Here is a 22744-nt window from a genome sequence, read left to right as displayed (position 1 = left end):
CCCTATGTTAAGCGTTATTAATAATGACGGTAATATTGACAACAGTCAGCATTTGGGGCGCATGGCGTCACGGGGAATGGCCATTTCTACATTCCGGGATGTTTACATGAGCTCAGACGGGCAGACCTGGCAGCACCAGGTTCGGTGTTCAGCCTTTATCTCGTGTTGGCTCACTTAACACCACAGCCTGGCAAGGTGGGCCTAGTGCTATCCCTGTTTCCAGATGGGGACGTTGGGGTTTAGGGAGCTAAGATGTCCTGCGCTGTCCAGCACAGTCTCCTCACCCTGGCCTGGGGAAGCACATATGCCCGAGTCAGGCTCCACAGAGTCTCTCCGGGACTTCTGTGCTGAACCTGGCACAGAATGCTGCCCCTCTGTGTGCACAGAGGCAGCCGGAGCAGGGCCGGAGACTGTGAGGCCACATGCTGAAGGAAGCAAGAAGCAGAACCACCTGCTGACCCCTGCAGGCTCTTCAGCCTCGTCGTGCTGCTTCTAGATGCTTCTCAGTTCTGTGAGATGATCAATCCCCTTTTACCTAATGTTGTTTTTGCCGCCTAAAAAGTCCAGACTGATAAAACATCTCATTGAGCGAAAACCCGAGTATCTGACAAGTTCTTGACTTGCCCAGTGGGCAATTTTGTTTCCCAGGAAATAGAGGAAGCAGCCAGGGAAATTGCTCCTCTGGACCTAATTCTGACCAAGGCGGACAAATTGGCTGGCGAAGTAGATGTGACATGTAACTGGCGAGAATATGGCCACATTGCCTCGAGTTTGAGGTTACCGGAGAGAAGAAGCAAGTTGCAAACAGACTTTAAAATACCAACTTTAAACTACTACACTATAATATTTTGTATAGGATTCAAGATGTTTGGTAACCCTAAAAATCTAAAAAAAATATTGCAGCTCATCCAAAATGAAAATGTAGTCTATTTAAAGTGAAATACGCTTAGTAGATTCAGACGTTAGGAGATATCAGTTTAGTACAGTAACAGGATATGTTTGAAGAGTCTAAAATTATGTAGCAGGATTGGGGAAACATGAGATTTAAAGTTTTAAAGCATTACTCCTACAAGCTAAGCTGTCAGTAGAGAGATCCAGTTTAAAATAACAATGCTAAACTACTAGCTTATAACAATCAATAGTACGTTGGTGCCTTTTGAAGTGTGGTTTGATGAAACACGTAGATTATGACTGAGGGCTGGTGTTCTACAATCCATAATGACGGGAGGCACCTGCCTCGAACATCTGTTTGCTCCATGCACCTCTTTTAAGGTACTTGTCAGAGGAAAAAGCCTCTGCTATATGTCAGCGGCGTCCCCAGCTGTGCCGGAAATACACACCTCCTGGTACCAGGACCTTCTATCGTCTGAACTAAAAGAAATGTGATCTGAAATAGACTCCATTATAGAAAAGAAGGTTTGGGGGTAATTATCAAGGCAAGCTTTCAGGGCTCTGTTTTGGATTTGCATTAACACAGAACTGAGGCTCCTCACTTGATTTTGGGCCCTGGACACCTCTGAAAATTTGAAAAAGTTTCAGACCCTCTCCTTAGAGAAATATACCTACATGCAAACTTTGACAAGCCATTTCTAGGAGATTCATTGGATTCAGAAGGCCAACTACAAACCACAGGTTAAGAATTCTGGAAAGAGGGGCGGCTGGGTGGCTCAGTCATTTAAATGTCTGACTTCAGCTCAGGTCATGATCTCAGGGTCCTGGGATCGAGCCCCACGTTTGGCTCCCCCTGCTCAGCGGGGAGTCTGTGTCTCCCTCTTCCTCTCCTTCTCCCTCTGCCCCTCCCCTGCCCATTCTCTCTCTATCAAATAAATAAATAAAATCTTTAAAAAGAAAAGAGTTCTGAAAATAAATGGGAGAAACTGCCTTAAACAAAGCCTAGTAAGATAGGCCAGCTAACTTTGGCCCAGGGACATAACCTCTCTAAACGTTCTTATTCTCTAATATGGGGATATTCATGGCTTTTGGCTCACAGGGCTGTTGTGGGGATAAAATGGGAGACTGCATTTAAAACTCAGTACAGTGCTTGGCACATTCTAAGTACTCAACGAATATCAGCTGATGGCCTATTATTATTATTAGCAGGACCTACAATTTGTTACACTTCTTCCGTTAGCAGAGCAAGGTTTGTCAGGATCTCCTGCCTGTGGGTTTTCGTTAACTACACGAATGCTAACAGAGATCTGTTTAAAACTCTGCAGCCCAGCTCCTGGGCTCCCAGCGTCCTTCTCTCTCAGACCCTCGGAACAGGGGCGTATGTAGCATAGAAAGAAGGAGAGGAACAAAGTCTATCTCTCCTTTTCCCTGGGCACGGGCATTTTTAGAATAAAACCAAAATCTATCTCATGAGCCACATTTTGAGTTTAGAAAAACTCCCACCGATCCAGCAGCTGTAACCTTCGTGATTTCAGTATGTTTTGCTCGAACCTGCAGCATCTTGGCTATTATTCTGCTGCACAAAATCACTGACGTGATTCCCTGGTGAAGCCCAAATGAAGGGTTTGGACAACAAACAGATTAGAAATCTGGCATCTTTACAGAAACAGTTAAAAGACTGAATGCACAGCAGAACTGAAAACAAATAAAAGAAAACTTGCTTTGGTCTCCGGGGGGCCCCAGAAGTTCTTCTCTTGACAGACGTCAGCCTTCTCCCAATTAGAGCTCATCAGAAAGCCATCACACAGTAATTAAAACACAAACAAACTGACCCGAAGAACCTCCCGAGGCGGCTGCCAGTGCCTCGCTGTGTCCGCTACTGGACTGACAAGACCGGGATTTTAAACTTTGCAGCCTTCTTCACGCTCTCTCTCTCTCTCTCACGTATGTTGCTTCACGGGGCCCTTAGCACCTTCACATTCATTCTCTCTGATGTTCACAAGGACCTTGTGGAGCGCACCTGCTTCTGTAGGCAGGGCGTGTGGGCCTGCCTCCGTTTCTCTACCGCATGGTGCTTCCTCCCACCGAGGGCCTTTGCACCTGCTACTCCCTCCGCCTCCACCATCTTTCCTCCCCTCTTCACCCTCCCACCTCCTACTCATTTCCAAGATCTTGGCTTGAAATTTCCCTTCTTCAGCAGAGCCTCCTCTGACCTCCCAGAACTAGATCAGGAGCCTTCTAAACACACTCCCATTGCTCCCAAGCTTTGCCTTCTCTGCATTTATCACAGCTTGTTGTTGTATTTACGCTTCTATTTGATTAAAGTCGGTCTCCCCTCCTGATAGTGAACTTCACCGAGGAAGCAAGCACTCCTGCCTCGTTCATGTTTGAGCACCCAGCACATCACAGAGAACCTGGCACATAGCATGGCCCCAGTTTGAATGTATGAATGAGAGACAGAATAATTATTCTCATTTTGCAGGTGAAGGAAGAGACCCAGAGAAGGAAGTCACTTCTCAAGGTCACAGCCCATCCACAGAAGTGCTGGTGCTTGAACTCAGGAGTCCTGGCTCTCCTCACTTCTGTGCTGCCTATGAGGAGAGTTTTCTTGCCATTTCTGGGGAATATCATGCTGAGTCCTGGTACCCCCACCCAGGGAGGGTATCCGAGACAATCAGAGGCCCGGCTCTCAGTGGTAGCAGAACGCTCTTCTGGCTGCCACCCCGAAGACACTCACAGCCCGAGTCAGCATGACTCTAGCATGGGATGGCCTGGTCCCCCTCACTGTACAATCACACAGCATCCCTTGAGGCAGGTCCTTGAACGCCCTGCAATTACTCCCACTCTCCCAGGAGCCAGGAGGGAAGGAATGGGGATAATTAAGGAGGAGGGTGATAGGCCCTTCTTCATTACCAAAAATATCTCCCACTTCCTGCAGGCATCTCTGTGGTAGGTTTGATTGTGGCTTCTCTCGAATGATCACCAAGCTGTTCACCTCATCACTTAACCCTTGCAGCATTCTATGAAGTTCTGGCCAGAAGCAAGGCTTAGAAGATTCTGATACGCGAGGATGTGAGCTCCGGGAGGGCAGAGAACTTGCCAGACTGGCTCACTGCTACATCTCCGGTTGTTAAGGGAGCACTGGGCACACAGGCAGTGCTCAATAGGTATTTGTTGAATGAATGAATGAATTAAGAGCTTTCCATGTGTCATGAACTTATCATATTTTGTAGGGACTGTTAATAGCCTATTCTACCTAGTTACCAGGCTAGGTAACCGAGGTTCAGTGTTAAGAGACTTGCCCAAGGTAAAAAAATTTAGTAAGCAGTGGAGCCAGGATTCAAGGCACCAAATGGGGAGATTAGGATTGGGAATTCAAGCAGGGAGATAAAGATGTTGATTATTCTAGTGATGTGAGTGAGAGAATAGTTTCAACACTAGGAAATGTGTTTATCAGGAAAGGGGGAGAGAAATACCATGCAACGAATTTCCAAACTAAGTGCACAGTCCAGATTCTCTTGGTGATCAGGGTCCACGAAGACATCATGCAGTGTGCTGAGACTCTGGGGGACTTCCCAGCACATAACCCAGCGTCCTGCAGCAGAAGCGCTAGGGATCAGTGCTGATGAAAGAGGTAGGTCCAGTCCTTGTAGGGACGTAAGTAGCAGGCAGATCCCGGGTCCCAGGAGGTGAGGTGGAAAGAGCCCTGGGGTGGGTGTCATAAAGCCGGTTTGCCCCTAATGCTCTACCTCTCTCTGGGCCTCACAGTTCCCATCTATACAGTGAGCATTGTTACTTAATAGTCTAGGGTGACCTCTGGGACCCTTCCATCTCCAGTGCCTGTCTGACTGTACATATAAGTAGGTAGTTGTAAACTCAACAGCATCTTAGAAATGGTCACCTAGTCCATCCAACAGAGAATTCCCGCTCCAGCATTCCCAGTAGAAGGTATGAGATTCTCTTGACTATATTTAGGCCAGTGGTTCTCCACGGAGAACAATTTTGCCCCTGCCCCCCCCCCAGGGCAGATGTCTGGGATATTTTTGGTTGTCACGACTGGAAGGGTAGAGGCCAGGTATGCGACTAAATCCTGCGCAATGCCTAGGACAGTCCCTACACCAAAGACTTCTCTGGCCCGAAGTGTCGACGGCGGGAAGGCTGAGAAACCCTGATCTAGGCAAAAGCACGCATTGCAGGGTGAGGGACCTTGCGGCCGGGTCACTGCGGCTAGCACAAGCGTGACAGGGAGACACACTCTGTGACTGCTTCCCAGGCCTTCTGCCTTGTGGGGAAATGTGGAGGAGGGGCCCGCCTGTGGCTACTCAAACATCTGGGCATGCCTAATCACCCAGCAAGCCAACTAACCAGTCAACAGTGACCACCTGGAGAGGGAGTACTTAGTGGGGTCAACGTCGGGAGCAAAAGGTCTCCCAGAGAAGGCCAAGGACTCCACTGCAAGCTGGAGGGGACCGGGATGGAGGGAGTGTGTTAAGTTGTGGGTGGGGTCAGGGGCACCTGAGGGGGTCATGAAGTCGGTAGTGACCCACCTGGGGCTAGAATGGCAGGATTTCCAAACGAGGGCATGGGAGACTGAAGTGTGCCAGGACACAGGCAAACAAAGAGCAACAACAAGGACGCAGCAGGGCATGAGTTCGCTGTCTGCCCCTGCCCCCTGCTCTGCCTGACTTCTCACCTCATCTGCTCCCCAGCTACGGTCTCCCACGCCTGCCGTTTCCTTAGCCGCCTCAGAGCCTGGCAGATTCTGTCCCCTCAGGGGGCGTATCCCAGCCCACCCATCCTTTGGGTCCCAGCTCCTGGCCCTTCCTCAGGAATCTTCCTCGACATTCACCCCACACATTAAGTGCTCTCAGAGTCCCATACCTGCCCCCTTCATGAAGCTTATCACTATGGATGGTTATCTGTGGGATTCCTGACTGTGGGCCCCCCCACCCTGTGTGGGGCGGGGGCTGGAACTCACTAAGGACCCTGGGGCAGAGCCCGCACAAGGTAGCGTCTCAAGAAATGGTTGTTGAGTGGATGGAGAGGCAATTGCACTCGGGCTCTGACAGCTGAATGTTGGGTTTATTCAAGGCTGGAAATAGAAAGGCAGTCTGAGACCTCAGTGAGAGGGTCCTGAACGCTAGGCTGAAATGCCGGTACCTACAGTGGTGGGCAGCCAGGGGCCCTGAAGACAGGGATCCGCCGAGAACACTACAATGTCCTGGGAGGATGGACTGCGCTGAGGTTGGAGCCTAGAACAGAGCCTGGGGACTGAGTGGGAGATGGGCAAGAAGCCTGGGGCCAGAGGGCTGGGCCCTGGGAGGTGGCAGAGGGAGACCAGTCCCTCTTTGCTTCTTGGAGACTGCTGGTTCCCTTCCATTTCTTTTCGTGTACCCCAAGAGTCTGAGGGGAGACCCGAGCAGCAGCCTGTGGTGGCGCTCTGAGTTGTGGGGGGCGGGAGAGGGAGGTGGGGTAGGGGCTGTGATGCTGAGGACGTCCCGCAACACTCGCATCTTTGTGAGGTTCTCTGACCCCTTGGCCTGGTTCTGCTCCCACTCCCGCGCCCAGGCGGAGCCAGGGGAGTCTGCTCAGAGCCCTGCCCTGGAGGCAGGCCAGCTGAACAGCGGGTGGAGGCGCACAGGGACGGGAGGCAGATTACATGTCACTTCGTATTAGCCACACCGGCAACTTTCCCATACCACCCAGAGAGGGGCGAATTAATTGCAATTTTGAGGACAAGCCAAAAACAAAGATAACACCGAAATGAAGGAGATTGTATCTGCCTTTACAGACGCGGGTGGACAGCGATGCCTTCCAGAAGGTCAGGTTTGCTTACCTGTGAGGTACATCTCCTCTCCTTCCGTGAACATCTGGTGACAGCGGACGCACCGGGCACAGGTCGGGTGGTAGTGCTTCCCTCCTGCCTGTGGAAATAAGAAGAAGGAAGAGGAGGTCAGAGCTGGGGCTGCTGTGCACGGGGCAGGTTGGGCTTGAACATCTCCTAGGCACATTAGCGTTGCTGGTGACTTCATGACCCTAAGGTTGGTTGGGAGTCAACCTAGGGGAGTCCAGAACCATCTAAAAGCCCACCCAGGAAGCTTGGTGACTCCATACCATGGGTCCCTGAAGGCAGTTCAGGGGACTTCCCTGGACCCCTGCACTTCTATTTTGGCAGTGAAAGGACCCCTTGGAGGCCACTGGTCCCACCTCCTCATTTCTAGATGAGGAAACAATCTTGCTTTGAGGACACCCCAACATTTCCCCAAGAATGGGGCCCTTACCACTAGTGGTACCTGAGTGACTTTGAGTGGTACATGGACCTGGGATTTAGTAACATGGGATCAATGAAGAAAAGGACCTCCTTTTCACTCCTCTGCCAATTTTTCCATTTTAAAAAAATTTTATTCATTTGAATACACCCAACATGGGGCTTGAATTCACAACCCCGAGATAAAGAGTCATATGCTCTTCTGAGTCAGCCAGGCGCCCCAAATTCTTCTGGTTTTCTCAAGGAGAGAGTACCAGTTTGGTGCTACTGTGTCTTTAACATCTATCTGAAACTTACTAACCTACCTTTTTAAGAATGAGAATACGTTTGAGGCTTGGTGCCTCCACAAGCAGTAGAATCCAGTTAGAGCTATATCTGTGTGTATATACATATATATACGTATATATGTATATACGTATATATATGTATACATATATATATATATGGTGACTGGCAATATAGCAAGTGATCTTGGTTTTCTTGTTACATTTTTTTTTTTTTATTTGTAAGTGAGTCAACTTAAAGACAAATGAAAGTATTAAGTAAGAATTCATATACAAGGTCCATAGACATGGCAAAACTTCTGAGAGTGGCACGTGAAGGACAGGTTTTTAGGGCTTGGTGGACAAAAATGGGCCCCACAAAGGCAGGACCTGCTGGAGAGTCTCTAACCCTAAGGCTCCGGGCCTGCGATGGCAGCACCCCAGTACGTCTGCCCCATCCCCCACTCACCCCAGTCTGGTTTTGGCGAGCCCCTTGACTATTCCCACTTTCCTTTCCTACGACTACTTCAAATAGAAATGGAAATTATTTGCAGCTGCAAATTCTTCTATGGGGGAAGAGACAGGCTCAGAGAAGGTTATGCCTCTAGGTGTCACTGGAAACCAGGAGCAATAGCAGCTGGACCCGGGAGGGCAGGTCACCCGGGAGGACAGGTCATCCATGTAGCACTCACTTCCACGCTGACCGTTCTGACACCACAGTCCCAGCCCAGAGGACTTGGTATGCAGGGGTCCTTCAGTGGTGGTTCCAGACTCTCCATATGGAGGAACTCAGCTCAGCGATGGGGCTGGAAGGTGGGGCTTGTTTTGAAGGTACACCTGACCCTTGAACAACATGGGTTTGAACTGCGTTGGTCCACTTACAGGTGAGTATTTTTTTCAACAAATAGAGCACTGTAAATGTGTTTTCTTTACCTTATGATTTTCTTAATAGCATTTTCTTCTCCCTAGCTTACTTTATTGTAAGAATACTGTTATAGAATACATACATCACACAAATATGTGTTAATCGATGTTTATGTTATGGGTAAGGCTTCTAGTCAACAGTAGGGTATTAGTAGTTAAGTTTTTGGGGAGTCAAAATGATACATGGATTTTCAACTGTGTGGGGGTCAGTGCCCTGAACCCTACATTGTTTAAGAGTCAAGTGTATATTTTGCATGTTAGGGCAAGGTGAATTTGGGGGGATATGCCTGAGGAAAATTGATGGATATTGGGGGATTGTTAAAGGCCGCTTCCCAAGCCATCACTTGGTGGGATGCTAATGGGTTCCTTCCAATTCAAAAATTATAACTGAATAATGCTGAAGGCTTATTTCTGAATCTTTTTTGGGCATGGTGGATGGGTAGGCATGGGCTTGCCTATTCTGGAGATACTTGATTTATTCTAAGAAGTTAGCAAGAATGAAGAAAGGGCAGATTTTTCAAAAAAATAACAAAAAATCTCCAGTGTTCCTTATTTCTGTCTGCTTTGTGTGGCTCCCACCAATGATAAAATGCCCTTTTCATCATCAAAGCAAACTGTGTTCAAACTTTGGAAGGAGCCTGCTATTTTCCCAAGCTGAGATGTCGTGGGACTGACTCTCTCCTACCATGACAGGGATAATCGGTTTAATTAGTAGCCTCTTCCTACTTTGTGTCTCTTTATCATTTCAATTATAGACCTGTTTTCCAGGGAGGCAACAGCGCCTCAGCAAAACTGAAGCTTGGCATCTTCCGAAATGTCACGCCCCATCACCCCACCCGGGCCGAGAGACGCCGCGCACCATCTTAGCGACAACTTGGAAGCAACTTGAGGGAGGGAGGCTGCCAGAGCAGCCGGCACCCAGCATAGTCAGCGAGGTAAGATGGGACACTCTGTTAAGAAACCGAAATCAAGAAAACAGTGCAGGAAAACGGGGCATATCGGAGAGGGCTGAGAACCAGAGTGAGGTCAGGAGAGGTGGTACTGGGCAGTGTTGTTCTCCTTGGAGAGGACACAGACTAGGAAGAAAGAAGTGTGACTGTCATTCAGCATGTTGAGCTCTGTCACTGAGGAAGTACTTGCGGGGTGGCCTAGGGAGGGAATGGGAAAGGGGAAATGGAATTTAATTACGTACCTATTGTGTCCCTGCAAATGTCCTGGGCCCTGTAGTGGGCAAGTGTTATTTTTGCCTGGCCAACATCCTTCTCCCTTCTTCCAGAAACAGCACCAGGCCTTACCTGAGTGGGACTACCCATTCTCCACATCAGTCTGTCTGGTTAAGTAGGGCTGACCCCACCAATAAGTATATTCCAACTCTATGGTCATAGTTATTGGTTTGGAGACTGGTCTGAGATTGTCCAGTGAGAGCCAGTCCTGGGCTGAGCTATGAGAAAAGAGAAGCTCCCCTTCCCCTGGGGGATGCTGTCTGATAGGATGTAAGCCTGGAGCGACTGGTGTCCAACTCTCCCATCATGGAGAGCCTTCCTGAGAATAAAGCCAACACAGGACAAACTGGAGCCAGGATGGCAGGATACTCCAAATGCATTCATTTGAGCACTGGATCCAGCTGCGCCCGAAGCAAGACCTCCCTCTGGGCTTTTTATTATGGGAGCTGATAAATTTCCTTTTTGGCCTGAGCCATTTGAATATAATTTCTGCACTTGCAACCAAAAAAGTCCTTACTACCTGTAAAGACACTCCTGTATGTGTCCTTTACTCTCACATGACTACCCTACTCATAAGACGTCTGACACTAGATGTGTGCGTGTGTGTGGTGGGGGGGTTGTTCCATAGCAAGCAATTTTCTGAGACACCAGCGGGGTGCCCTACCACTTAACTCAGTTCTGACACTATTTACCTGGAAAGAGCGTCAGACCCCACAGGTTAAGGGCTCAGGCTCACAAGGCTGCCCCTCCCCCACTTCAGATGCCAATCCCAAGTCCAGGTTGTAACCTGTGCTTCTGGCTGACTGGCTATAAATTGGGGTTCCCATGACCCCCAGGCTGGGTTCGATAATTTGCTAGAATAGCTCACAGAACTCGGTGAAACACTTACATTTACTTAGGATAGAGATGAATATCCAGCTGGAGGAGATTTGTAGGACAAGGTGTGTGGGAAGAGGCTCGGAGCTTCCATGCCTTCTCCCCACACACCACTCTCCCAGAACCTCCATGTGTTCAGCATCCTGGAAGCTCTCCAGACCCCATCCTTTGGGGACTGTTATGGAAGCTTCATCACATAGGTATGATCCACCATTACCTCAGTCTCCAGCCCCTGTCTCTCCCACTCTTGGCAGATGGGAGGTGGGGCTGAAAGTTCCAAGCTTCCAATCATGGCTTGGTCTTCCTGGTGATCAGCCCCCAACCTGAAGCTCTCCAGGAGCCCACCTAGAGTCCCCTCATTAGAACAAAAGATACTCTGATCACCCAGGAAATTCCAGGAAATTTAGGAACTCTGCGTCAGGAAGCCGAGTCAAAGACAAATATTAGAACAAAAGATGCTCCTAGTGCTCTTAACACTTAGGACATTGCAAAGGTTTTAGGAGCCCTGTGCTAGGAACTGGGGGCAGAGACCAATAAATATATTTATTTTCTATTATTTTACACTAACATATCCATCAGAAGTTGAATAATAGAATTCGCCATGGTAGATAAAGACTCCAAGTCTTGGAGAAAGTGACTTGCTTCAGGTTTCATGGCTAGAAGTGGTAAAATTGGAATCCAAGTCTGTTCTACTCCAACCATATAGCTCATCACATCATGTGACCTCAAAGACACCCCCCCCCCGCCCCCTCCGAGTGGCTGAGAGCTGTGGGCACATGTATGGGATATAGGAGTCTGGAGTTCTAGATTTTAGTTCCCGCTTTACCAGAAACACTGTGTATGACCTTGGAATAACATCACACGTCTTGGGGCTCACTTTTCTCATCTGTAAAATGAGGAGGGTTAACTAGTTAATAGCTAAAAGTCTCTTCCAGCGCTAAGAAAAAAAAAAAATCAATCAGTCCCCGATGCTAATGGAGCCTTGTACAAATGGAATCAATCGAAACCTGGTTACAACAGCAGCCCGAACGGAGGCTCCCATGATGCTAAAACACAGTAACACAAGGGAGAAGACAGCCACCGCAGACACAGTTTCAAAGCAGCTTGGAACTGCTGGGATGAATTCCCATCTGCAACCCTGCGTGTGATCCAAATTTCCTCCTTTTCCAAAGAAAAGTCTGCTTTGGGGCGCCTGGGTGGCTCAGTCTATTCGGTGTCTGCCCTGGGCTCGGGTCATGATCCCAGAGTCCCAGGATCAAGTCCCATCAAGTCCCACCTCAGGCCCCCTGATCAGTGGGGAGTCTGCTTCTCCCTCTGCCCATACCCTCGCTCATGCTCTCTCTCTCTCACTCTCTCTCTCAAATAAATAAATAAATAAATAAATAAAATCTTTTTAAAAAAAGTCTGCTTTTATGATCTCTCATCCCATGGACCCTTTACCCCACGAGGATGCAGATGCCTATAACCCCTATAACCCTGCAGAGCTGAAACTGTCCTGAAGGTTACCTTCCCTCCCCCGTCACCAGCCTTTCCTCAGCCCACATAGTCCTCAACTGCTCTACAGAATCTGATCAACGCGGGCGGACCTCGCTCTCCTTTCTGAAGCTCTGTCCTCTTGTGGCCTGGCCCCCATTCTCCCCTCACAGCTCTTCCTCTTTCTCTGACAACTCCTCAGTATTCCCAAGCCCATAAGTAGTTATTCCCCAAAGCTGCCTTCAGCCCACTCTTCCCTCCCTCCCCCTCCCTCTCTTCCTCTCTCTCTCTTCCTCTGTTCCCCCCCACCCCCAATCCCGGTGACTGCCCTGGTGCTGACTCTTACGCAAATCCTAGCCTTTCTGAGATTATTCCTTCCACGCCTGAGCTGTGTTCCTGAGCTCTGCTCCACATTTCTGACTGCCTTCCTGAAACCTTCCCGGAATTTCAATCACAACCTGTCCCGAATGGAACTCACTGTGTTTCTGCCCAGATCAGCTTCTTTCCCTGCCACCCCCAGTTCCACAGAGAATAGCACCAGACTTCCTCTCATCCAGGCTTGATGCTTTGGTACAACTTCTGGCCTCTTTTCCTTCAATCCTCATGTCTACCCGTGGCCCCACTGCAAAGCTATGGGAATTCCGCTCCCATCATGCGGGAGGCAGGTGGGTGCTCTGGCTGCTGCTACTATAGATCTTGAGTCCTGCCCGCGGTGTCATGGCCTCCTCGCTTGTCTCCCACTTTCAGTATCTTTCCTCCGAATGTAACCCATGTCCATCACGTCATCCATCTCTAAGGAGCAACTCTAAGGGGATCGCTCATGCTCAGTCTTTCCACAATGCCTGTTGCCCAGTGACTCCCATACAAACTCCTCACCCTGGAATGGGGGCCCTGGGAAACTGGGGCCAACACCCTAGCTGCGCTCCTGTGTCTTGCCTTCTCCTCCACACCTCACCCCTACTGCTCCCTGGAAAGCTTTAATGGTTTATCAGCTCTGTGCCTTTGTCTTATTCTCTCTGACTCCCTACAATCTTACCACGTTGCTCCTCGGTTTAAAACTCTCCAATACCTTTCCATTGCACTTACTACAAAATCCAAACTCCTAGACGGCTACAAAGCTCTATGTGGTATGCGCTGTGTGATAGACCATCCTCCCTGAACCCCAGTTTACATAATTCAGCCACACTGGCTTTTTTTCTCTGTTCCCTGAATGGGTCAAGCTCTCTTCTTCCTTTAGGGCATCAGAACACAGCCTCCTTCTCATCCTCGGGGCTCAGCTTCAGTCCATCTCCTGGGCTCCTCCTTCCCTGGTTACAACACTCTCTCCTGCTGGGCCCACATGTGGCTGCAGAATCCTTCTCAACACAGGGCTGACTGCAGGTGACCACCACCAACTGGACAGCTTTGACACAATTAATGATTTTGCTCGCAAGAGCTGCCCCAGTCTGCCGTCCCCCAGCCACTGTCAGAAGGGAAAACTGAGGCCTAGGGAGGCAAAGACACTCACCCCAAATGTGAGCATGAGTTAGCAGTTGAGTCAATATCCGAACCCAATTGTTCCTGGTCTTAGGCTATTGTCTGTCCTCTGCACCAGACTCTTTCCTGTTTTTAATTCCTCAAGGTGGGTGGTCCCAAAGCATAGGAAGACAGCTTTCTGGGCCCACAGGGTGTGGGAAGGAAGGCCAGGAAGGGCGACACACAGGGAGCTGGGGCAGGGGCTCAGAAAGGGTGCCGCGGGTTGCTTGTTACTGGCAGAGCTAGCTGTGCATCGGAGGCAGGGGAGAGCTGTTGCCATGGCGATGGACCAGCCAAAGCAGGGCGCAGGGAGCAAGCTGCTAGACAAGCTGGTTCTTAAATCAGCACATTACCGAATGCTTAAAAAATTAAAAATGGCTTCCATCCTTTAGCAAGGTTGGGAAGAAAACCATAATTGTCCCTCCCCAGTAATCTATCTGGGTCGGAGTCCAGAGAAGCCACTGATATTCCCAGCACAGCATTTTTGGAGCCAGGAATAATTTATTTTTTTTAAAGATTTTATTTATTTATTTATTAGAGAGCGAGCGAGAGAGAAACAGCATGAGAGAGGAGAGGGTCAGAGGGAGAAGCAGGCTCCCCACTGAGCCGGGAGCCCGATGTGGGACTCAATCCCAGGACCCTGGGATCATGACCTGAGCCGAAGGCAGTCGCTTAACCAACTGAGCCACCCAGGCGCCCGAGCCAGGAATTATTTTGTCCAGCTTCTCATTTTAGGGGTGTCCGAAGACGCAAAGTTATCCGCTCAAGTCATGTAGCAAGCTAAGCTGAGGTCAAGGCAGCAGGGGAGGGGGGATGCTATGGACGAGGGGTCCTCAGTGACGCCCTTTTGGAGTCACAGGCCACCCTGTGCAAACATCTTCACAGTTACTTGGACCCACTCACCTCCAAGACCCTGCCGCTGATGTATCGGTCACAAGTCTCGCATTTAATGCCAAACTGGGAGTGGTAGTCGGACTCGCAGTACGGAATGCCATCCCTGCAAGAGGAAATCCACACAGGGAGAGGAAGTTGGGGGGGGTGGTCCATGGGGGGTGTCACATGTGAGTTCCTGAACCCGCAGCCAGTGGTGACTGGACCAAGATTAGAAACACTTGGGGAGTTTGTTAAAAATGCAAACTCCCCAGACACCCCTCAGATCTATGGAATCAGAGATCCCCTGGGAGGGGGGCCCAGGAATCTGCCTCTTGGCAAACTCCCCAAGTGCACCTGGGAGCCACTGGTCTGGGCTGCTGGCCATGGATATCCCTTTTCTGTTCCCCTTTCTATTTTTCCCCCACAAGTTCTCCAGACCCACTTTCTTCTCTTTATCCCAAAGGGTTCTTGTAAAAATGTATTGTAAAAATGTATGAAGTTTTATTTTATTTAGAATGGGTAGTATTTGCATTTGGCACATTACAAAGGCATAAAGGGAAAAGTCTTTTCCTTCCTCCCAGCCCCTTCCAGGAAGTCATCAATGGGGTCAATTTTTGTGCAGAGCCTTCAGGGGTCCTCATCTGATAAAAGATTTTACCTGTAGTGAGGGAATCATCTGACTGTGCTCTCGGGTCAGGCGATAAGTGGAACCTACCCTAACCACTTCCGATGTGTTTCATTTTCACCCGGTGCTTCCAACTTATCAGGCAGTAATAAGATTATTGTGAATTATTCTTACACTACTTTCTGCTACTGATAGCCACGGATGCTGATTTCTCGGTGTGGCAGGCTCTCTGATGGTGTTTCACATAGAGGATTTCACTGAATCCTTACGGCAGCCCTGTGAGGTCAGAACTATCAGTCTCCCCATCGTGTTGATGAGAAAACTCAACTCAGAGGACCTGAAGCTGGATTCAAACCCAGGCGGTCTGGGTCCTCCCCGAGGTGGTCCTGCGGCCGGAAGGACATGGCTGCCGTGTGCCCCGGGGCTCAGGCTCAGTGCCTGGCCTCTAGTGAGCACACCGCAAATGGCAGCCAGAGGAATCTCCATGATTGCGGAGAGGGGTCTTCAAGGAGGACATGGAGGTAGCTGGGGACGTCAGACAGCTCACCCCAGCTCTGGGCCCTGCCTGGCTCTAAGGACCAGATCTGACGACACGGCTCTGTGCTGCTAATGAGCCCAGGAGGAGAGAGGGACACTTCCCCCATTTTTGGGTGCAACAGAACCAGCTGACGCAGAGAGGCCTGAAGGACAGGCATGCAGTTGTTTCATCTCCAAGTTGTTGCCATGCTGGGCTTGCTGGGAGCCCAGCCTGTGTGGCAGGGAGCGTGTGTTCTCTTGAGGGGGAGGGAGCAGTGACGACCAATGCCCAGTAAGGCCAGCGGTCAGACTGTTGTTGGAAGGCCCCCGAGACAAGCCTCCTCCCACCCCTGCCAACACTTCCACACTCCGTGGGTGTGGGAGGGTGACTTTGCAGGGGGACAAAGTCATTTGTCAGGAGGTGGGTACAGTGCGCCAGCAACATTTGTGTATAAATGCCAACCCCACCTCGTTTGGACCCATGGATTGGGAGGCCTTGGGGAATTTGAAATATCCATGATTCTAAAAAGAGGCAGATGGTCAAATTAGTATTGACTAGACACTTACTAGTATGATGTCTGAGCCTTTGCACCACCCTACGAGGTAGGTCTGCTCATCCCTGTTTTTATAAACAAGGACATAAACTCAGAGAAGTTAGTCCTTTGCCAAGGTCACGGAGGCTGGGCTTCTAACCCAGGCATCAATGCCAGAGGCAGTGCCTCTAAGTGCCCGCCACTCTGCCAGCAGCCAGATGAAGAGCCCAGAGCCAGGCTGCAGAGGCCTTAGGTGGAATGGGCAATGGGGGTTGGGCCTTCCTGAGAGGAGCTCTTTTGAGCAAACCCTACACCCCTGACTTAGGCTCACAGACTCAAGGACTCAGGCTGGTGACTCACTAAGGGCACTTCTTATTTGGCAGGCTCGGAGGGAAATGCCAAGCTCCTACTAACATGGCATTCAAAGCTCTCGGTGATGTGACCTCAGCTCACTTCTGCAGCCTTGGACCCTGCTTCACCCGCGCACACGTCTGAGCCCTGGCCAACAAGATGGATGTGTCAGGCACCAGCTTGCCCTTGCCCAGGCTGGGCCTTCTGCCTACAAACTTTCCTTCTTTGCATTTTCAAATCTTACCCTCATTTTCAAGGTCTGGCTCAAATAGGGCTATCTTCTGTGAAGGTCTCCCAGATTCCAGATTTCACTCCCTGCTAGTTAGAAGTGCTCCCTTCTTTCTCAGAATATTCGCAGACTGTCACTTGGACCTCTGACCCAGACAGTGCTGTCTGGTGGCATCCATGTCCCCTTTCTGCCCATAGCCTCTCCTGGTTTTCCTTCCCACTCACAGTAACTGTGGGTCACAGAGGGCTGCTCTCTGGCTCTAGGATTCACATCCTCCTGGCCAGTGATTGGTCAGGAATGGGAGTGTGACCCAAGCCAAAGCAGAGGTAGCCATGGGACTCTCGCTGGGGTCCTTGGGAAAGAGGCCTCCGTCTCTCTGCCGGGCTTGCTATGCTGGTAGAATGAAACCCTGGAATTGCCGGTGATCATCTATGCTACCCTTTGGGGAGGGCTTGTTTGAGAATAAACCCAACACAGGGGAAGGGAGAGCTGAGAGAGAAGGGGAGGGGGAGAGAGAGAGAGAGACTTCTGCAGTGCCAGTAACCTCTTTGAGCCCCTGGATTCAGCCGTGCTGGAAGTCAGTAGGCCTCTGGCCTTCCTATTTCTGAGTCAATAAACTCATTTTTGCTTAAGTGAATTTGAATGGGGTTTTCTGTCGCTTGTGATCTAAAGGGTCTTAAAGAACAAAACTCTTGTGCTCCCTATCACATAACTCCTAGTGCCATAATTCTTTATGTATCTAGTTTATCTCCCTTATTAGACTATCATTCTCCTGACAGCAAACTCCATAAATGCTACAGCTTTACGCGCTCACCACGTCCTAGCAGTGGGTCAGCATGCCGCCTCAGCAGTGTCTGGGTCATAAAACATCAACGCTGTGAGGGGCTGTGGCCATCACTTCTTTTACATACTTGAGTATGGGCATGTGGTCATTAGGGTCTAGTGGCAAGGCGGGGGGTTTGTCTGGTGAGGCTCTGTGCAGCCACTGGGGATGGAGCCCTCTGCTGATGGCTTCAGGTGTCCGTTGTATCTTATCTCAACTCAATTCATTCAACAACTGTATTGTTGGCCAGGGGTTGGGCATGCGCTGAAGGCCGCAGCGGGTCAAACAGAGGGCCCACCTCGGCGAGGACAGACATTAAATACCATCATGGAGCAAGTTACTCACTTCCTCAAGCCTCAGTTTTTACAGCTTTTAAAATGGGGATGGACGCCTCACAGGGGGAGTTGTGAGGTTTAATGCGATAACCCATACACAGCCATTAGTATATCCTTTGTACGTAATAAAAACTCGGTAAATGGTAGCTGGTATTATTATCATTATCAAAAAAGTTAACATGGATGAGTGTATGACTGCAAACGGTGTTAGCCTGTGTGAAGGGAACAAACAGGGCCCCGTGAGGGCTGGTGTTGGGGGAGCGGAGGTGGCCCGGGACGGTATGAGACCGCCTGGGGAGAGCAGGTCCCCTAATGTAGATTCCTGCATTCCACCTAATGCAGGAGTCTACAGCATTCTTGACTGCTTGACCAAGACCAGAGGGAGGGGAGGAGCGAACGCATCCAGGAGCAGGAAGAGCATCCCGGGCAGAGGAGGCCGCGTGGAAGGGCCCAGGGGTTGGGGAGGTGCGGTCTGTGGCTGTGGGAGGGTGGCGGCCGGAGGCAAGTGGAAGGAGGTGGCCTGGGAGATTCCGGTGCGGGCCCCCTGGGGCAGGCCGCTAGAATGCGGGGGTCCCGGAAGCCGGGCGGGGATGGGGGAGACACCCACTTGCTGATGTACTCCCCGGTGAGAATGACACTGCAGGTCTGGCACTTGAAGCAGCTGACGTGCCATTGCTTGTCCAGCGCAAGGAGCGACTGGCCGTGCTTGATCTCCTCCTTGCACCCAGCGCAGTCTGCAAAGACAAGAGGATGCCACTGAGCAGAACATCCTGGGCCGCCTGACCACTGCTATCGTCTCAGTCTAAGTGAAGGAAACCCCTCCCTGAGAACCAGCTTTCCCACAGCAGCTCCCACCCTGGCACGGACGCCTGCCCGGAGCTCTGCCAGGTGAAAGCAAAGCCCCCCGCCCCTCCTCCCCGGAGCTCTGGCTTCTGCACAGGAGGTCTTGGTGTGAGGGAGAAGGAAAGACATGGCGGGACTCCCCCAGAAAATTCCCTGTCATCCTGACCGATGTTTATCGCACGCAGACAGAGCCTGCACCGATTCTCGCGGGCCCTCCAACAGCTAACTAAGCAGGCTACTGTCCGTGCCCTGGGGACTGCACCACCAGCGGCACCTCGGAGTCTGCAGGTGTGCAGCATCTCAGACCCGTCCAGACCTACTGAACTTCACCTAAATCCCCAAGCACAGTCAAGTCTGAGAAGCACTGCTACAGGGGAGGAGCTTAGGATCTAATTTTTCCTACCCTCGGGCTGTATGCTCCATGGCAAGGACCCTGTCTGGGTTTTGTGGTTAAATCTATTCTCTTGCCTTGTGCTGTGCTCAACACATAGTAGGAACTCAGATCATATTTGCTGGATGAGTATAAAGGAGTGGGCCTCATAGTACCGAGGAAAGGGACAGAGTTTACCGTGCCTGCCCCCTCCCCAACATGCTTATAATATGCCAAACATTTTCCTCCAAGGATTAGAGAATCTGGTAAGACCGTCCCAAACCAGAGGGCTGTTCTCACTCCCCATCCTCATCACCCTGGAACGCGCACCAGGGCCACAGAACGTGGGGGTGGGGCATCTGCTTCTTGCTCAATCGTGTCTGGGGAAGGGCAGGAAATGGAGCCAGCATCCAAGGTACTTGGGAGATGCTGGGAATTCAGGCCTACCCAACCGGATGGCCCACTCTGGAGGAGGAAAGGGTCATGGGACAAAGTTTACCAGAGGACAAGCCTCTCTATGGGCGCCACAAGACAGATGCATACTTTGCAGCAGTGGGGAGAAGAGAAACTGCATATCAAGTTGGGAGAGCCTGGCTGGAAGCCCTCATGTCCAGCTGGGAGCCAGGCCTGGGAGAGAAGATGATGTGTCCGCCTGTCGAGGAAGGGGGTGTGCCCAGCCAACTGTGGGGAGGGTCTGGGCCCTGATGAAGTGCTTGGACGAGGCAACTCCCACAGTTCCCGCCTCTTGGCTCCCTAGAGCCTTTCTAACATCCCTTAGCACAGGCTGGGGGATGGAAGGTAGCCGATTGCAAAATGCCTCAAGCCCCAGGCCTTCAGATGGGGGTTGGGAGAATAGTTTTGGGATTCCTTCTCCTTCCTCACTCCTGGAAAAATTCTAACCATCTCCATCCCGGTAATCATAGGCTTTAGAATGTAATGTAATGCCTGAGACGTCAGGCACCCCCCTCTCCTTTTATAGAAGTGACTTGCCCATGCTCAGCATAGAAGAACCTGAGGGCTCAGGGGTCAAATACTGAACCACAAATACTGAACTTGTGTCTGTTGGCCTCCTTGATAGGGTTAAATAATTCCACAGGGGCTCAGAGTTCCCAGAGCACTTGGTCACAGTCCCACCTAATGCAGGAATCTACAGCATTCTTGACTGCTTGATTGCCTCCAGGGGGAGGAAGCTCACCCCCTTTTGAGGAAGCCCACTTTGCCTTTGGACAGGCATAATTGTCATGAGTGCCTTTTTAATTTTTTTTTCATTTTCATTTTTAAAAATATGTATCACAAAAAGGTTTATTCTTTTTTGTTTTGTTTTGTAACTCCATTTTTAATTTCCTATCTGATTTTTTTTTTATTACAGTATAGTTGACACCCAATGTTATATCGGTCTCGGGCATACAACATAGTGATTCAACAACTCTATACCTTATGCTGTGCTCAGCACAAGTGTAGCTCCCATCTGTCCCCACACACCGCTATTAGGGTATCATTGACCATAGTCCCCACGCTGTGCCCTTCATCCCCGTGACCTACCCACTGCATAACTGGAAGCCTGTGCCTCCCACTCTCCTTCACCAACTTTTGTCCATCCCTCTTCCCCTTCAGATCTGGCAACCATCAGTTTGTTCTCTGTATTTATGGGTCTCTTTCTGCTTTTTTGGTTTGTTTGTTCATTTGTTTTGTTTTTGAGATTCTACATACAAGTGAAATCATACAGTATTTGTCTTTCTCTGTCTGACTTATTTCACTTAGCATTATACCCTCTAGGTCCATCCATGTTGTTGTTGCAAATGGCCATATTTCATTCTTTTTTGTGACTGGGTAATATTCCATGGTATATATATGCCACATCTTTATCCATTCATCAATCGATGGATACTTGGGTTACTTCCATATCTTGGCTATTGTAAACAATACTGCAGTAAACATAGGGGTGCATATATCTTTTTAAATTAGTGTTTTTGTTTTCTTTGGGAAAATACCCAACAGTGGAATTGATGGATTATATGGTATTTCTACTTTTAATTTTTTGAGGAACCTTCATACTGTTTCCCACAGGGGCTGCACCAATCCACATCCTCACCAACACTTGTCATGACTGCCTTTTTTTTTTTTTCTTGGAGAGGGAGAGAGCGTGTGTGAGTGGGGTGGGGAGGGGTAGAGGGAGAAGGAGAGAGAATCCCAAGCAAGCTCCATGATGGGTGTGGGATTTGATCTCACGACCCTGAGATCATGGCCTGAGCTGAAATTAAGAGTCAGACGCTTAACTGACAGAGCCATCCAGGCGCTCCATGACTGCCTTCTTTATATGGTGCTGAGACCTGACTCCTTGTGATGCCCCTTATTTTATGCAATAAGAATAACCTACCTCTTTTGCCTCTGACATTTCCTTCAAATATTTAAAGACAACTACAGTTTCTCTCTTCTCCCTCCTTTCTTACACGTCACTTTTCCTTGCTTGATGTGGGGTCATCCACTGATCAACTTCACTTGTCGACCCCGTGGAGCTAGGTATATTAGGGCCAACAACACAATTCCCTACCTCTTCAATACATCTCATTTGAAGAGCTGCATCCTTTTGTGGTGCACATTCTAGTAATGAGTTCCATCTGCTTAAGTTGCAGTGATGCGTCTGGGATGGACTTGGCACCTTGGGTTAAAATTCAGGAGGCAGTACAATGTCGTGGTTAGAGGCTGGGCTGGGAGGACAGAGTGAAGGGTGAGAGGCTGGCTGAGGGCAGAATCCCAGCTCCCTTGCTTACTAGTTGTGTGACCGCTAAGCCCCTGTTTCCTCATCTGAATATCTTCCGTACAACACTGGTGTGAAGATGTACTATCATCAGGCCTGTAAGGACTCAACACACGAGCTCAACAAATGGTCGCTGTCATTCTTATTTCACGTTCTTGTGTTTTTAACCCATATTCTGTGCACTGTCCCACCTCTGATCTGAGGCTAGAAGAATATTCCTGTTGCTGGGAAGGCCTGCGGATGAGGATTCTGGGATGCCTCCTCCACGTGGTTTTTCTTTTCATGGCATACTGCGGGTCCTCCATTGTACTGGCCTCAGATTGATCAGGACCCTTTTCTCCCTCTTCTTCCTGCTTTCGGCCTTGACCTCTGGTGGAGCTTCAGGCATCCACCCAGGAGCCCGTGAGTCTAGTACAACAAACAGGCACGGTAGGAAAGCTACACTCTGCCCCGTGCTGGTTGCTGTGCAGCCAGCTGTCCGCTCCTCATATGTTCCTCTCTATTCCAGAATTACAACCTTCAGCTGGCAGAAAGTACGATGTCACCACCTGTTCCCCCAAATCCCTCAGTTTACTGAGGTCTCTAGAGACTCCAGGCAGCCATTTTTAGTTTTTCTTGACTGTGTCACGCATTCCATTTAGATCAACGAAAATGAGTGGGTTTTGTGAGTCATAGCAGGATCCCTTCCTTGCTTTAGATAACTAATGCAGGAAGACGGGCCCCTGCCCAATTAGCAAGTCATGTCTCTGGTATAGGGTGTGAAGGTAGAATAGGCTCCAGGGCCAGACTGCCTGGGCCCACATTCCAGTTTCATTACTTACTCTCTGTGTGACTCTGGGCAAGTTATTTATACTCTTTGGGTCTCAGTTTTTCTCATCTATAAAACAGTTACTTGGTAGTGACAGTTGTGATGGTGATGGTGGTGGTGTGGTGACAGTTGTGATGGTAATGGTGGTGGTGACAGTTGTGATGGTAATGGTGGTGGTGTGGTGACAGTTGTGATAGTGATGGTGGTGGTGTGGTGACAGTTGTGATGGTCGTGACAGTTGTGATGG

General features: G+C 49.9%; 1 protein-coding gene across 7 annotated transcripts in view; it reads right to left on the bottom strand.

Moving 5' to 3' along the window:
• Nucleotides 1-22744, bottom strand: part of ABLIM3 (actin binding LIM protein family member 3) — a 108795-nt gene that overhangs the window by 33553 nt on the left and 52498 nt on the right. For all 7 annotated transcript variants that reach the window (XM_034999525.1, XM_034999526.1, XM_034999520.1 and 4 more), the window contains 3 exons: nt 18326-18452; nt 14337-14430; nt 6728-6815 (listed from right to left, as the gene is read on the bottom strand). In XM_034999525.1, the coding sequence (XP_034855416.1) occupies nt 6728-6815; nt 14337-14430; nt 18326-18452 (309 nt within the window). The remainder of the gene's footprint in view (nt 1-6727; nt 6816-14336; nt 14431-18325; nt 18453-22744) is intronic.

The sequence above is a fragment of the Mirounga leonina genome, unplaced genomic scaffold (assembly GCF_011800145.1).
Source record: "Mirounga leonina isolate KUSES-001 unplaced genomic scaffold, KU_Mleo_1.0 Mir_99, whole genome shotgun sequence".
Taxonomy (NCBI): Eukaryota; Metazoa; Chordata; class Mammalia; order Carnivora; family Phocidae; genus Mirounga; species Mirounga leonina.
This window is presented reverse-complemented; position numbering and strand designations above follow the sequence as displayed.